At 38.7% G+C, this 15951-nt stretch overlaps 1 protein-coding gene across 2 annotated transcripts in view; it reads right to left on the bottom strand.

Moving 5' to 3' along the window:
* GNAS (GNAS complex locus) overlaps positions 1 to 15951 on the bottom strand; it is a gene marked incomplete at its 5' end in the record, with an annotated part of 134066 nt that overhangs the window by 28038 nt on the left and 90077 nt on the right. For both annotated transcript variants that reach the window (XM_083873406.1, XM_083873407.1), the window contains one exon: positions 8718 to 8815. In XM_083873406.1, the coding sequence (XP_083729532.1) occupies positions 8718 to 8815 (98 nt within the window). The remainder of the gene's footprint in view (positions 1 to 8717; positions 8816 to 15951) is intronic.

The raw sequence follows: 15951 nt of genomic DNA, 5'->3' as shown, positions 1-15951 counted from the left end.
TTGATTCTCACCATTTGACAGCTACAGTGTTTCACCTGTACAGCAATCCAACACTGCTGTACCATTAAGCCCAATACTCACAAGTCAAGATGTCATTTGCTCTGCTTTATAATAAATTTATGGGAATTTTATGGTAAAACTGAGCATATTTTTATATGAATGGGTAAAACTTAAAAAAAAAATACAGAAATCTAGTACATCCAAGGTGCATTACAAACTTACAGAGTCTACAGTCAGAATTCCTCCTCTTATTTAACTTCTCACCCTAATTCATTCTGACCAATTCATTAATGACATTCATTCATTCATTCCCAGTTCAGACTGACCACTACCTGTCTTCACAAAAACCAGAGGACTGAAGGATTGCTGTGTACACAACAATCTACTATTTTACTCATTCCAATTTTCTCAAAACATTTGAGCAATGCGATTACAGAAGTTTCACCTGCAGTAAATTGAGTTTTTTAGGGTAAATTTGTTGCACTTTCCTTACCAGAAAAAAAAAAAGTTATATTCTCTGCCTGGGGAAAATCAGACTAAAAATACAGAAGAACAAGTAATACCATTGCAAGATCCATGTACAGCAAAGCCAAACCCAAGGATCTGGAGCCTTCAGCATTTATGTAGCTTTGCCAATGTCTGACTCTCACTCTCAGCATGTGTCAAAGCCCACCAAGCACAGGGCTGTCCTCAGGAAAAGCACTAAGGGTGAGCTGCCCAACAGGTGTTCCCTGCACTGCTGAGATCCCCTCTCTCCAGGAATGTGTGGCAGCACTGGCAGGATAAAAGGCTGCATGGAATCCACACAATCAGAGGTACCTGTGAAACCTGTTGTTAATGAGTTCGCTCACAGGAGGAGAGTTTTAACATCATCTGCTTCAAGAGAGTTTCTGTCAGTGTGGATCCAGCCTTTTGGATTTTTCTTAATCTTTACAATTGTGAAAGAAAAACAGAATTGTGTAGTAATGCTGTGGTAGTAGCTGCATTTAATGATCTTACAGAACAATCAATACAACATACTAATTTCTTAAATACATTATTTTGTCTATAACAACACTGATGATTTGCTCATAATGGATTGCACATCGAGTCAGGGCTGTGAATACACATAATATCTTTTTTTTTTTACTAATATATTATTACTTGTTTGAAAAATATTGGTAATTTTAATTATGTGGAAAATGATTTATGAAGCCTCAAAACTTCACAACCATTCAATCAACAAAAGTCAACCCTACACATCTCCTCGATGAGAAGTTTGGTGGCAACTCTGTACCTGTTTTTGCAGCACTAACCCCAGGTCTGTTTAGCTCTAGGAACAATGTGCAGAGACAATATTATTCACTAATTCTCATTCTATTACAAATTTGCATCTATCAACAGAGCAAGAGACCAATACAGCATTCACAGCATCTCCTCCAAAAGCCTCAGTGGACAAAATATGCTTTTTCATGCATTTCTACCATATTCACTCACATTATATCTTAATGCCACAACAAAAACTTTTGAGGATGCAAAAAAACTACAGTGGGAAGGAATGAGGAACCTGTTGCCATTAAAATGCAAAAATTTGTGAGAGTTTAATTAAACACAGGTTTTGGCTTATGTTCCATCTCCTGCTGTATCACATTGCAACACTTTCCCTTCACCCACAAAAAAAAAAATAAAAATTCCACTGTATTTGCATTTGTAGGTTTGCAGAGAACAGAACCACAAAAAACAAAGCAGAAGCCTGAGCAGGTATCAGAAATATGTTGGCTAAGAAGTCCAGACACTACTGAGCCAAACAGACTTGAAAGCAATTACAAAAATATGCATCAGGTATTTGTTTTAAAAAAAGCTCAGGATTACTTTATTTTCCCTTTTGGAAATAGAAATCCCTGGGATTCGGCATATTTTGTCATTTATCTGTATGTTTAAAAATCACTTGCTGATGCAAGCAGAATATTCTTTATCAAACAACACAATTTGCCATTTTTAGCACTACTAACAAGTAACAATCCGTTCTTCTCTCTACTGAACTATTTTTAACTCTGTTAATTAACATTATGGGTATAGGCCACCCATCAAGAAATCTGGCTAAAGAACCTTGTCTGCAGAATTCTGGCCTGTAGCCAAATGCTTTTAGTACAGAATTATCTTCTGAAGATGCATCACTTAGGTTTATGCAGCAGTACTTACTTATACATTTACATTCTTTGGTAATAACTTTGGTTTCAAAGCTGACTAATAAAGTGAAATATTAATGGAGATACATCCTGAGCAAACTACACCCTGGACTCCACTCCAGTATTCTCCTCCAGATAACTAAAATGTCAGTAAGTTTGTTATCTAACCCTGCTTCATTACACTCTCCTGATGTTCTTCTGACATTCAAAATGAAAGTTCTCAGTTAGAGGAACACAGCAATCTACTGACCAAATCATGTGGGCATCTGCAAAAATTACTATTTTAAAGACAAATTTTATTTAAATAAAATGCTAACATTCATGCCAAATTTTGACAAATACTCTCGATTCAGTGCAAGCCTAACCTCAACAAATGTTGTGCATGTGAATTTTGTCTGAAACAAAGAAATAGCTGTTGTGAGAGAAAATCCACTCACATGTGAAACCAAATATAAACCCACCCATTTCCACTGAATCAGGCACCCATGAACACTAGAGTTTATCCTTAACCCCTGCAGGAATTAGCAAGTGATGCATTTAAACGAAAAGGTGAAGTCCGAGTATTTGGACAGAGGATTGTGTCAAGAAATTGGGGATGAAGTTCCAACCCAGCTTTTTCATGCTCTACAAGCAGGTCAGCCTTGCCTCCAGCTGAAGGCAAAGCCTCAATATTTACAACCAGGCAGGGAAAGGAAGTTGCATCTGCAGCCAAAGGCCAGAAAGGAACTGGCACATTCACAGATGTGTGGAACAGAGGAGAAATAAAAACAGCAGATGAATGAAGGCAATGAATTCAGGGGGCTGGAAGTGGCCGATTCAGGGAGTGAAAGTGGAGGCAGAAATCAGATTCCTGGAGCACACAGTTAACCTCCTTGACAATAATTCAGGATGATGCAATGTGCATTGTGCTGTGGTATGACTTCTTCAATTATTCACATTTTGGACTTCTAAAGGTCTTTCTGCCATTAAGGCCCATCAACTTTGTATCTTCCTCACTGGAGCACCTAATTTATAACATCCAAGCAACTTATTCCAGGACACCTTTTAGTTTATCTTGCTTCATACTGGGATGTAATTTATTTTGAAGACAGAGGAGTTTATCTAGGGTTGAGTGTAGCTTGAATTTATGATCAGCTGTGACAAGAGTGGGGACATGTGCTGGATTCATAATCCATTTATTAGCTAAATCTAGGTAATCTGGTTTTCAGAGCACTTGCCAGCAGGCACATCCCTGCTATTGACAGTCAGCAAGAGGGCACACACGTGGAGGAGTTGGGTATAATTCAGCTATTATATATGTGGACTTGTGTTGCTGGCAGTGACTTCACTGAAGTCATTCAAAGACAGGAGTTACTGTGCTCCCCAGCATACACCTAATACCCCACTGGACTGCAGAAAATGTATAGCCTGGGCTGTACCTTTTTAATTGAAATTTAACCTTGTTTAAAACACGATCTTCTATTCCCTCAGGCTGAAGAGGAGCAGGGAAAAGACCCTAATTCAGTTATCTCTAAGCACTCTGGAATAGTGTAATGTGGATTTTGCAATCAAGACCAAAAATTAGGAGTTAGATGATCTGGGTCTACTCTTTGGCTTGCCAAGGTATTCACACAGCAGTAGCCAAGCTCATCAGTTTTATTCCAGCAAAAGGGGACAGGAATATTATTCTTCCTCATGGAAATGTTTAACAATGTAATTGTTACTGTCCATAAGAAGCTCATGTATGCCAGGAATACGGGCCAGGGAAATTCCTGCTGTTCAATGTGAGCACTCAGAGGAGCTGGAGACAAGAGAAACCACTCTGTCAAAATCACATTGAATGGAAAGAAAGTCAAAGGGAAAAAAAAAGTAATAAATAATATGGATAAGAAACTAGACTAACAGTAGTACCCCTGATAAATCAGGCACTATTTAAAAAGGTGAGACTTTGAGCAAACACACTTTACTGCACGTTCCATGAAGGGAACTTTGTCATGAAGAGAAATCAACATGGAAGAAAATCATTAAGTGCACAGATTGGGGCTCTTAACTGCTCCCTGCAAGTCTGCAAATCCAGAAATAAAACACACCATAAATCTTAACAAAAACATAAAGAATCCACAACATCAGAAATTAAAAAGCCTGTGTGTCCACACGTGCTGATCCTTCGGCAGCCCCGCACAGCAGTTGGCTAATAGCTGCACTCCCTGCCTTTCTTTGATAAGTATTTTAAAAACAAACATCTTAAAAAATACTCCTCATAAAAAACCCTTCTGGAGGAGCCTGGCAGGGTTTCAAGGTATCAGCAAGGCTCTGCTGGTGCTGGAGTTCCAGAAACGTGACCGTGCACCTCCAGAGCCTCCTCCCTGCGCCTTCTCCTTCCCCGAAATGGCAGCGCAGGAGAGGAGCTGGAGGCAGGAAATCGCGTGAGAATGGGCTCCCTTCGTGCTGCTTCCAGCCCTTCCTGACTTCCAGGGTGTGAAATGGGCTGCAAACACTGTCCCTCGCTTTATTTCCTTTTCCACCCCAGCCAAAACCAGGAAGTACCAGCGAGGAGATTTCGCAGGGAAAGAAAGCGCGGCGTAAAACGAAGCACAAAATCAACAGAGTGGCCGAGGGTACTAAAGCAAAAATTCAGGGAACTGTGGGCACAGCCTGATATTAGCAACTCTAGAAAAAACACTAGAAGGCTCATGTAGTACCAGGCTTTGCTCTTAATGTGCTGAGCAGTTAACCCAAAGGCATCAATGCAGGTTTCTTCAGGCCATCCACAGTCTTTGGGCAAGACCTGCCAGGACAGTCTGGGCACCCTTCACATCCTCATGCCACAAACAGCACATTCCCAGGGGACACATCCTGCTCACTCTGACTGCTCTGCCAGGTATTTGTGAGGCTTTAAAACTAGAGCTGCTCAAATGAAACCTGAGGTAGAAGTATTGGCAACAGCAGTGCTTCAAAGAGATGGTGTTTGTTCGTATTTGACAGAAGGCAGATTTGACAAACAGGCTTTGGCACGTCACAGTGGAACTGGTTCCTGTATTTTTTAATAGTAGTTTATATATTCTAAATAAAATGTAACCCTGTGCTTTCAGGGAAGTCATATGAAGGATGGTAAATAATTTAGGGTTTTCTGTATTCTAGACACATTTGGGATTTTCTGTATTCTAGACACTTGTGTGTTCCTCTGTTTATTATTAGCCAAGAGCAGGATGACATGGCAGCTTCATACAGACCCCCTGTGTACACCCTGCAAGATTCAAGAGCAATGAAATTTGGTCTCTTCTCTTCACAGATAAGGCTCCCTCCTCACTGCTGAAATACAAACTGGTGACAATGTCACAGACTGTGCTGTTCTAAATGCAGAATTGAAACTGATTTCTTAGTAAGGCCAGCTAAGAAAAGGGAAACAAGCCTTCTTTCCTTTCTCTGCCTCTCAAGACTGTAAAATATGCCTGGGCAGGAAGTACAGTAAAGCTCATGACGAGCAGAGGCAGCTACTCTTTCAGAATGAACAGGGCTCCTCTGAAGTGACATTTTCATTTAGGCAGTGAGCTTGAGGATGCAGGGCAGGATACCAGAAGGGCTCTCCAGCAGATGAGGTTACTGGCCAGCCCTCCCAGCTTCACACCTCCAAAGATCACAACTGCAGGGAAATGGGAAACCAGCATGGTACCTGTGGCTTTTTGTAAAGTTGTCTTTTCTCAGCCAACACAACCAGGGACTCAGCAGAGCTACAGTAAGGGTGTAATAATGTCACTTCTTACGGGAAGACACTGAAAGTTGGAGAGATGCAGAAGGAAGTGCTGTACATTTAAAGATACTGCTCCAGAACAGGTGAAAAACACCATTTTTGGACTCTAAAGCCCTACACCAGAATTAGGGAAATAAAACATTGAGAATTACATTTGTTCCCACTTTCTTGGGAATAAATATGCAGCAAAAAGTGGCTTTTCCCTCACTCTCTGCCCATACAGGAGAGCTCCTGACCCATCAGCAAATGCCCATCTTTCCTCAGCACAAACTCTGCAGAAGTTTAAGCTGCCATCTCTCCAGAATCTTTCCTTTCTAGATTCTCCACCCCTGAATCCTGGAAAACCCTTCCTTCCCCTGGATTAGAGCTAAACTACACGTAAAACCAGCTTTTATCCATGGAAAGCAGAACTGCTAAAAGACAGGCAAAACTGATATATTTTAAATGTTTGGCAGAATCTCCTTGCAAAGCTTCCTATATAAAACTGTGTCACAACACTGACAAAACCTCCTTTTTCAAAAAATTCAGGATGTTAAATAAGTTCATACCAAGACAAACTTTACATTAAGTGATTGAGCCTTCAAAAAAATGACAACTGAAAAGCATTAAATTTTTTTACAAATAACTCTAAAAAGATAATTTCTGTGAACAAGAAACACTGTTTAAAATTTGAAGGCAAATCACTGAGCGAAGAATCCATTAATATTTAAGATTTTTTTCAACCTTTCAAGTGAAAGAAATTATTTTTTTTCCACAAGAAAGGAAGCCAGATTGATCTTGAAAGAGAAAAGCCACTTTTCCATCTCCCATTTCCAGTGTAACTTTCTTGTTTTAAATGGGGAACTTCAAAGTGGGAAAAGTATTCAGAATCCAGAACTCCTCTCTGAAAGAATGGACAACCCCAATAAAGTTTGCTCAATGTTCTCTTTTAACTTCTATTAGCACTAACAACAGTAATTGCTAAAATAGCTGTGCTTTAATAAATCTCAGATACATTTTGTATTTTGCCTTTGCCATATTTTTGTTAGTGTGTGCTCAACAGGTTAATTTAAAGGTATCAATCAGGTCAGATCTTATAGGAAGCAAGTTTTTTTGGGTCTCCTGAAAACTTAATGTGATAAAACCCAGTTCAGCATTTCAAAGTGACATTAACCTCCAAGATAACATTTTGCCATTAAAAAACTCCTACTATGCGTATTCTGTTATTAAAAACAACACCACCGCAGGGTCAAAAATGCCAGAAAGGACAAGAACTACCAAAATTAACAATTAGAAAGCTCCTTCTGCAAGACTGTAGTGTCATATACGTTACTATCAGATTGAATAAATATTAGAATTATTAAAATATTTTGAGAAGACAGCAATTTTTATTTTATTTTATTTAGGGGAAAAAAAATTCTAATTTGTCAGCGATGTTCAAAGTTTATTTTTAGCTCAACAGCCCATGATGTAGAATTAAGTGTTCCACTAGATGGAGCAGGATGGTAAAGCCATCGGGAGGGCCACCTCCCCTGCTGATCTATGGAAAAGTCAATGTCCAGGGATGATAAGAAATTCAGTTTTCTTCAGGGCAGAAAAAGAGCAACACAAAACCCTCTTAGTGCTCAACAATTCCTCTCTTCCCAGCACAGAAGCCATTAACAAACACTAACCAGAAACAAACTCAGCTTTTCCTCACTTCTATCAACTTCACACTAGAAACACAAAATTTACTGAATGCTTGTCTGAAAATGAACATCTTTGTACTTTTTTATTTTGTAGCAACTGAACTTGCAAAAAGCTCCATGCCAAATGATCAAACATTAGTCACCTAATGCAAAAGACATCGTTACACATCAAACAAATTCACTCTGGAAACAATGGCAAAACTTCAAAGAGGCTCCTGCAGACTTGGAGCTGTGCAAGGCAGAGTAAAATTATCTCTCTTGTCTCTTTTCAAACAGAGCTAATTGTTGATTTACCTTTAAGTCTACCTAAACAAACAAACAAAAGAAGAACTTTGCAGATTTTATTTCATCAGATGTTCCTTACGAGATGCATTATTAGACAACCTGCAGTTGCCATCAGTGTGTGAAATGAGAAACCTTCATTTTCTTGACCACAAAACCTTATTTCAGCTTTTCTAAAAGAAGTAGAGAGACTATAAACCAACAAAGAACAGTTTTAACCATTAATATTTCAAATTTAAGTCCTGCAATCCTTGATTATGCACAACAAAAGGACCAGGAATGGTCACAATTAACTCGAGCACCTTGCCATAAAAAATCCTGAGCCACAGAATATTGCTGGACGTGATAAATAACTGCAAACATGCAGCAGACTCTCAAGACAATACTTATTATCCCAGCAGTGTAAATACCAGAAGAGAATGATTCTTAGATATGTCCATGAAGGCACACAAGCAGAACTCTGGTGACTGATCACAGGCTGCTTCCCATGACTGTCACTGCCATCTCTTTGTTTCCAGTTAAATAAACTGCACTAGAAACCAAAGGGACAAATGGATTTATCTCCAACCTACTGCAATGTGCTGCAGCACATCTGGAAAAGATGGCCAAGTGGAAGAGGTAGAAAATCAGGCCTTGGAGACAATAAAACTGTCCCCTCATTAAAGGGCCTTATTAAAGCCCTTTGAAAGAACTTTTGAAAGCACCTGTGAAGTTTTCCATGAAGATATTGTCTCACTGAACATCAGTTTGTCCCACCTCTCTGAACAGCTGGTTACCAATAATCCATTATGCATCACACATTCCTTTTTCAGGGATAAGGAAAAGCATCAGGACCCCAAAGCACTGCCACTCCCCAGTCACAATACTCACTACTGTGCACAGTCAATCAGCTGGTACTCGTTGGATCTCTCGTAGCAGGCTTTCACACCTTCATCCTGCCAAAGCGTTTTTGTGTGTTCATAAAACTCCTGAAATGGGAAAACAGTGTTACAGAAATGGGTTAGAGGTGAAGAGAATCAGCAAATAGTAATGCATCATTTTGTTTCTCAGTGAGCAGGAAATTGAGAATATTTAACAAAAATCTTTAACCATGCTTTAGAACCTCACTACAAGTTAATTTGGCTTTTTAAGTTTGACTTCAACACTCTGTACAGTTAAATGCTTCTCAATCACTTACTGAATCCAATCATCTACTCTAAGAAGGGTTAATGTCTCATTAATGACAAGTTTGTTGGCATTTTTAATAATCAATGCTATTTGCTTATTCTTTAACTCGTGGTGTCACTATATTTTACATTTATGTGGCTGTCGTGATTTTTTTTTTCTTCAATGAAACACTATTTCTCTATAATTCCTACATGAATGATAACAATAATTAAGTTTTACATGACTTTGCAAGTCAGTGAGGATCTTCAGGGACTACACAGACATCTGTATCTTACTTAACTCTGCACCACTTTCATAAATTTACTCTTTTACACAGTGTAAAAAGACACTGAGCTACAAAAGAAAGACAGTGATACAAGGCTACATCATGTTTTGTCTCAGCCTTAAAAACTGAAAGCCAAGATATGAAAGCAGACAGCCAAAAATGCAATGCTTCAGTTCTGCTGAACCTGTAACACAAGCTAACAACACAACCAATTTCATTTTGCATATGAAAGATGCACTTTGGCTCCAACAGTGAGTGTGCAACACGGGAGTGAACTCCTGGCCATGGATCTAACAATTCTGAATAGATTTATAAAGAACAGGAGCAGCCTGGTGAATAAAATACACACACACATCACTGTGGGCATTTCTCTTATCAACAACCATGGCTGTTCCTTGGCTATCTCTCAGAGCTTTGAAGTGTTCTGCGTAAAATACTTTCATTCTGATTTTAAGTGGCAAATAATTTATTATTTTTTAAAGCCAGACCAGCACAAAATCTTTAAAATAGTTGCTGCATATATTCTGTGCCTCCCTACCTTTCTTCTTTACAGCAGAATTATTTTAAAGAAGAAAAATGTGTTATTTTTGCTGCTTCAAGGTTCCTCCATCTCTTGGGATATCCGTCTCTCACATTCTTTTACTATCAATGTAGTACAAAGAAAGGGGACACATTCCAAAGCTTCACTTTGAAAAGAATTTTTTTAAAAAAGAATTCACATTCTTGCCAGAATCTCAACTAACACCTGAACTGCAGCAGAACAATCCTTTAAACTGCATCTTAAAGTTGCATAAAGGCATCTTGCAGTAAATTCAGTGATGCTGATTTTCAGAGCACCCTCCTCTTGGCAGGTATGAGATGCATCCGTGCTTGTGTGATCACACAATTATGAACACCAATGATGGAAGCAGTGCATCAGATACAAATCTGATTGTCCTTTTATTGCTATTAAGTATTCCCTAGCTGCACACACACAAAAATGAAAGTAAACACAAAATACACATCTAAATTTTGCTCTGATTTCTTTTAGCGAGATTATGGTGTTTATATATGGTATTAGATGTCAGTTTGTTCTCTGCTTTTATGAACTGTTCATGAACAAAAAGACCAGTTAAATTTCTTTCAGAAGTAGGTAAGAAGACTTTACTTGATCTTTAGTATTTGCAGATTGCATGACCATTTGCTTTTGCTATTAAAGGAAATAGAAGATGAACCAAAAATCTTAATTCCAGTCCTCAGTTTTCTGTCTCTCACTGCTGGAACTGTGCTCATTGGATACTTTAATTTTGCAGATTTCCAATTCCTTGGCAGCTGGGGGTCTGTCAGTCACCTTCAGCTGTATCAGAGTACAGTGAGGAAAACATATTTCTAAAGCAAAAGGGAGAATGAAGAGAAAGTAAAGGAGAGAGGGGGAATTATCTGCAATCTCTCTGTATCTGAACCAAACCCATTTTGGGGAATGTTTCTATATTTGTTTTAAAAAGTAACAGTTGTTCAGTACAGAACATCATATGGCTCACTCAACTTACGACTACAAAGCTGGGAAATTGAAAAATGGAATCAGCAATTGTACAAGATTTTTTTTTTTTTTTTGCTGAAATAGCAGCTGATTCAAAGGACAAATAACAAGGCAAAGGTAAGTTTCCAGAAAAAGCAGTAAAACATTCTTCATCACCAAAAAAATGTAGATATAAAGTAAAAAAAGCCAGTGCTTTAATAAGAGAAGTTTACAAAGAATAAAACTCTGCCACAAAAATTCTTTCTCATTACTGTTTCTCACTACAACTACGACACTTTGGTGGAAAGCTAATATAAAACAATTATTTCAAAGACCTTTTAAACTCCATAATGCCTTACAGTTGGAGTAGTTTCTGAAATCAGATCTTAAAATGGGATGAAAAATAAAACCAGTTCCTGGCCCTAGCATAAACACACTGATATTAGAAAGCCCAGGGTTAAGTTTACCAGAACAGTTACATATTGTTCAGAAAAGCCCTCCCCCTGTTCTAAGGGCAGTTTTCACTTCTAAGAAAATACAAGAATTACAAGAATGGGGTAAAGATCAGTGTTTGTGCCTTGTTAGGCCAAATTAGCAATAACATATTTAAAACTCCCTTTATGCCTGTCCTGCTAATCTGAACTATAACCAGCAATACTTAAGCAATCCTCTCAGTAAGGTTATTAATTGTCCATGTGGGATGGAAAAAGAATTTAATTCCACATTCTTTGAACTTCTTATTGGGGTTTCAAAATCAGGATCCACAAGTAAAGAGCAATAGATCATTATACTAAGGCACAGTGGGGTTTCTTTGGGATGGGTTTTTGCTGTTACTTTTGGTCTTTTTTCCTTGTTTGTTTGTACGAATTGTGTTTTTAAAAGTGAACTACACGACTTGAGATGGTCAAATATGAAGGTCTTTCATTAATACACAACCTTTTGTCTTCAGGCCACATCAAAGGTATTTTCACACATGCTGGGACTGATGCTGAGCCACCTCACACAGCTGAGGAAGGTGTTCACCCAAGGAAAGCCAGAACCAGACAAAACTCATCTCCTGCTTTATTAGAATCCTGCTTGCTGTAGTGACTGATTTGGGAATAAAGACATAGTAGCTGGTTGCAAAAGCTCCAGATTCTCCCTCCTCCCCAGTACACCTACACTAACCACAGCTCTGAAATAATATTTAAGAAAAAAAATAACACAAGAAATCCTCAGCATCCCATTTGAGTCATGGAATGTAGCCTGGGGCTACTCTTAGGGAAGGCAAGAAAAACCACAAGATTTGTTATGTATTTAGGTAAAACAGGGGCTTCAGAGGCCACTAGAAAAATCAACTTAGCAAAAGGGTTGGGTTTTTGGGGGTTTTTTTTAGTTAAATAGGTGCAATTTGTATGAGAGCTCTAAAAATAATGAGTTAGGAAACAAATTAACCAAAAATAGCAGGAAAATTTCCTGAAAAGAAATAGCCAGAAAACTAGTCCCTACATGTCTGGTTCTTGTTTCCACAACACTGATTCATTTGCTGGCACATTCTAATATAACAGACTCTACAGCAGCATCAACACAGGTTTTTCTTGCACTAGAAAATGGAAATCCTCACAAAGCAGCTAAAATAAACAAATAATACTAAATAACAATTTGGTTTGAGATGACATTCCACAACAAATAGGATTTGAATGTTGGGTTCCAAACGATCCATAGTATTTGCAATGTACGATCATATTATCCATTCTTGCAGATGCAGAGTTGAAATTGAAAAAAAAAAAAAAAGAAAATTCAAACGATGTAATTTTCCATTAAAAAAATAAAATGCTGCAGTGTCACAACACACACCCAAGATCCTGTTTAAAGTACAGCTGAAGCTGTGTAAAGCAACAAAAGTCAACACAAGTGGTGACAGGATGGCATCACCAGGGAAGGTGAGGAGTGAATTCCTCCTGAGCTTTTTGTCTGGATTGGAGCATTTATTCACCACCAGACCAGACTTTACACGCCCCAAAACGTTCACACAACCCTAAAGAGGGAGAAAATCCTTGAGGAGAACACTCAAGGAAAGGAATGTGGATGTAACACAGATCTGAAGAGAACAAACAGGGCCTGACTGAATCTGCTCCGGCTGGGCAGGGGCATAGTTTGAATTCCGGGCACAATCCCCAAGAACAGGCTCCACTTCTGGGAAACCATAAAAAACCCTGAGAAAAATCCTCTGTCTGGGTAAACCATCTCTGGCCTTGCTTAGATAACTGAAGGATCAAGGACCACAACTTGCTGCTGATGAGGAAAGCTCATGTCTCACGATACCATAACACCACAATGGTTAAAAAGCCGCGTTTATGTGAAATGTATTTCATTATTAATGTTTTATTTATGAAGTGACACTTTCTCCACCTGCTGAAAGCTTCCCAACACAATGAGGCAATAGGCAACATTTGTAAATCACTTGTGTTCAATTACAGGAATCTCTGTAGACCTCTAGAGAAAAAAATCCCATGAGTGGAACTGTGGAAGGAAAATGGTTCTTTGCTCCAGAAAGATCTTGCTGACACAGTTCTGGATTAGAAAAGGGGCAATGCAGAGTCTGATCGAGGTTTAAACCTACTTATATTGGACAATTTCAGCAAGCTGAATAAATGGCAGCAGGTAAACAGTTGTTTTGCTCAAAGTTGAACTACACAAAGTGTTAAAAAACTTGGGGGTTGAGCACTTTGGCTGTTAAAAAAAATAATCCTCAAGAGACAAGCTCCAGCCCTGGGAAAAAATAAAGGAACCAAATGCTTTCGAGAAGCATTCTAAAAGGACAAAGCACTAGTAAGAAAATGAAAGAGTGTAACTGGGCATACTGTCTACAAGGCTTTGTTCCCTCCAGATATATAAATACTAAAGAGATTTAAAAAAAAATGTTTATGAAGCAATATTTTATAGGCATTAGGATGTTGGCAGGGAAAAAAACTGGCACAGTTCATGCCACTGTGACATCAAATTCATAGGAAACTTAGCATGGACATGCAACATTACCTTTTCTTTGTAAAATATAATATAGGGTGGATCCTTCAACAGAAGAGTTTATTTACTAATTCCAGCAAAAGTCAATGCCATTGAAAAAAACCTTACCTCCTAAAAGGTGTGTACAACCATTACACAATATTGTGGTTAAAACTGGGATTCAATTCCTGGGCAAAGTTCACTGTCCCATGGAGCTGCACATTTCATAATAAGAGTTTTAAATAGGTCACTGACTTACAAATCTAATGATTAAAGGTCAAACCAAACCAACTTCTAACTGTAAAACTGTCTCCTGGAGGACTTTGCTTTCCCAAATGTGTTCAGCTTTTAAAAGCAGCACTGACCATTGGTTTCAAGCCCCTTTCCAGAGCTGCTCTGCTGGGGGAGCACAGCTCTCCTTTCCTGGGAGCCAGGCAGTTCTGCTGCATTCCACACGCCAGGCACTGCAACAAGGCAAGGTCATGGGATGGCAGGGCAGCACACAGCATTCCAAGACAAACTGCACCAGCTGATTTTTCTCCTTCCAGGATTGGTAAGTACTCATCAAATGGATTTATTTCTCATTGCTGGTGTAGGAAATCCAAGCCATCACTTCTGACTGCAGGGCCGCTCAGAGAAGGGAACTCGTGGCACCTTTTCGTTCTCCCCAAGTTTGGACAGGGAATACCAGAATGTGTTGGATTTGTCAAATCAGACAGTTTATTAAGCCACTCACTTGAATAGGGAAACATCTGCATTCCTAATGGTGTGAACAAGTGTTAATTATTGCTTGCTATTTTAGGGCAAATACGCTGATGATATCACAAAGGAAACGCATACCTACAAATAGTTGAAGATATTCTCCAGTTACTGGCATGTGTCCAGAGCTGAATACAAAACTCTTTGGGAGAGGCCCAGTGCACTCAGCACTTCCCATAACTGAGTCAGAAATATTTTCAGCAAGAATTTAGTCTCATGTATCAGTAGTTTTTCACGCTCGGAAAAGAAGAATATTCTCAAATATTCTGTGTTTCTGCTTGGTAACTTCTAGTAGTACTGGATGCGGCTGCAAGGATTGGCCAATGGGAAGGGAATTCTATTTAAGAAACTTCTGTCAAGTTTGAACTCACATTATTCCCCTTCGTTAAGAGTTTCAAAACAACACAGCATTCGAGAAATGTGCCAACACCCAAACCCATACCCATAAGCCACAACGTGCCTTTGGTTAGGACTCCTCACTGACACAGTATCAAATCATTTCTCTTTTATTTCTGCTTTCACAAGAAGTTTAATTGCCACAGCAACTTTATCTGTTTCTAAACCAGAACACAGCTCCTCATGTTAATTAAGGAGGAAAACCCACTTTGGGTGAGAGCAGCAAGCCTGTTCCCTGTATCATCAAGATTCCTCTGCAATTTAAACCAAATAATCAGTGTTCTTCTGCTTCTTCAAAGTGTATCATACATAGAAAGAGGCAATTTATTAATGGATCAAACTTCTTGATAGCCTAGAAGGCACAAAGAAGTGTTCTACACCATTCCAGCTCTCTCAGGGTAGTTTAGAGTGGTGAGGCAGTTCAACCATCAGCTATTTTTGGAGACTTTAGTCTAAGAAAGAAGATTTAACAAAACTGAGAAATGTCCTTCAAGCCTTAAATCAGGGTTTGGAAAAATGTCTTTCATACTACATCATTTCTATCATTTCACTACTACAACTGTCATTCATACTACAGCTGCTTTTTGTTTAATGAATATATAGTAAGCCTGAACAGTCAAATCAAATGACCTTATTAACTTACCTGGTGCCAAGAACAAACACCTGGGACCACACTAAACTCTGCTGCTTCCTTTCAAGTTGGAAACAAAAAGCCTCTTTTTGCCAGATACCTCCACCAACAGAAAAGGGTGTAAGATAAAACAGTTCTCCTCATTCTAAATTCACACTAATCCCAAGGACAGCTCACTAACCCTCTTCCAATCTTTCTGAAGAAGCAGCATCTGTACTCATGGAAGTGTTCATAGGCTCACAATAAAGTCTACACGAAAAAAATAAAGCTTAAATATACTTAAAATAAATTAACTGAAAGTTCTGCTTAATTGGTAGCATTTCTTTATAAGAGTAAAAAGACACCCCGTTTCCTGGGAGCTTAAAAAAAAAAAATCCTAAATTTTACTGGAACACTGAAGAAA

This window comes from Zosterops lateralis, assembly GCF_965231275.1.
Source record: "Zosterops lateralis genome assembly, chromosome: 16".
Taxonomy (NCBI): Eukaryota; Metazoa; Chordata; class Aves; order Passeriformes; family Zosteropidae; genus Zosterops; species Zosterops lateralis.
This window is presented reverse-complemented; position numbering and strand designations above follow the sequence as displayed.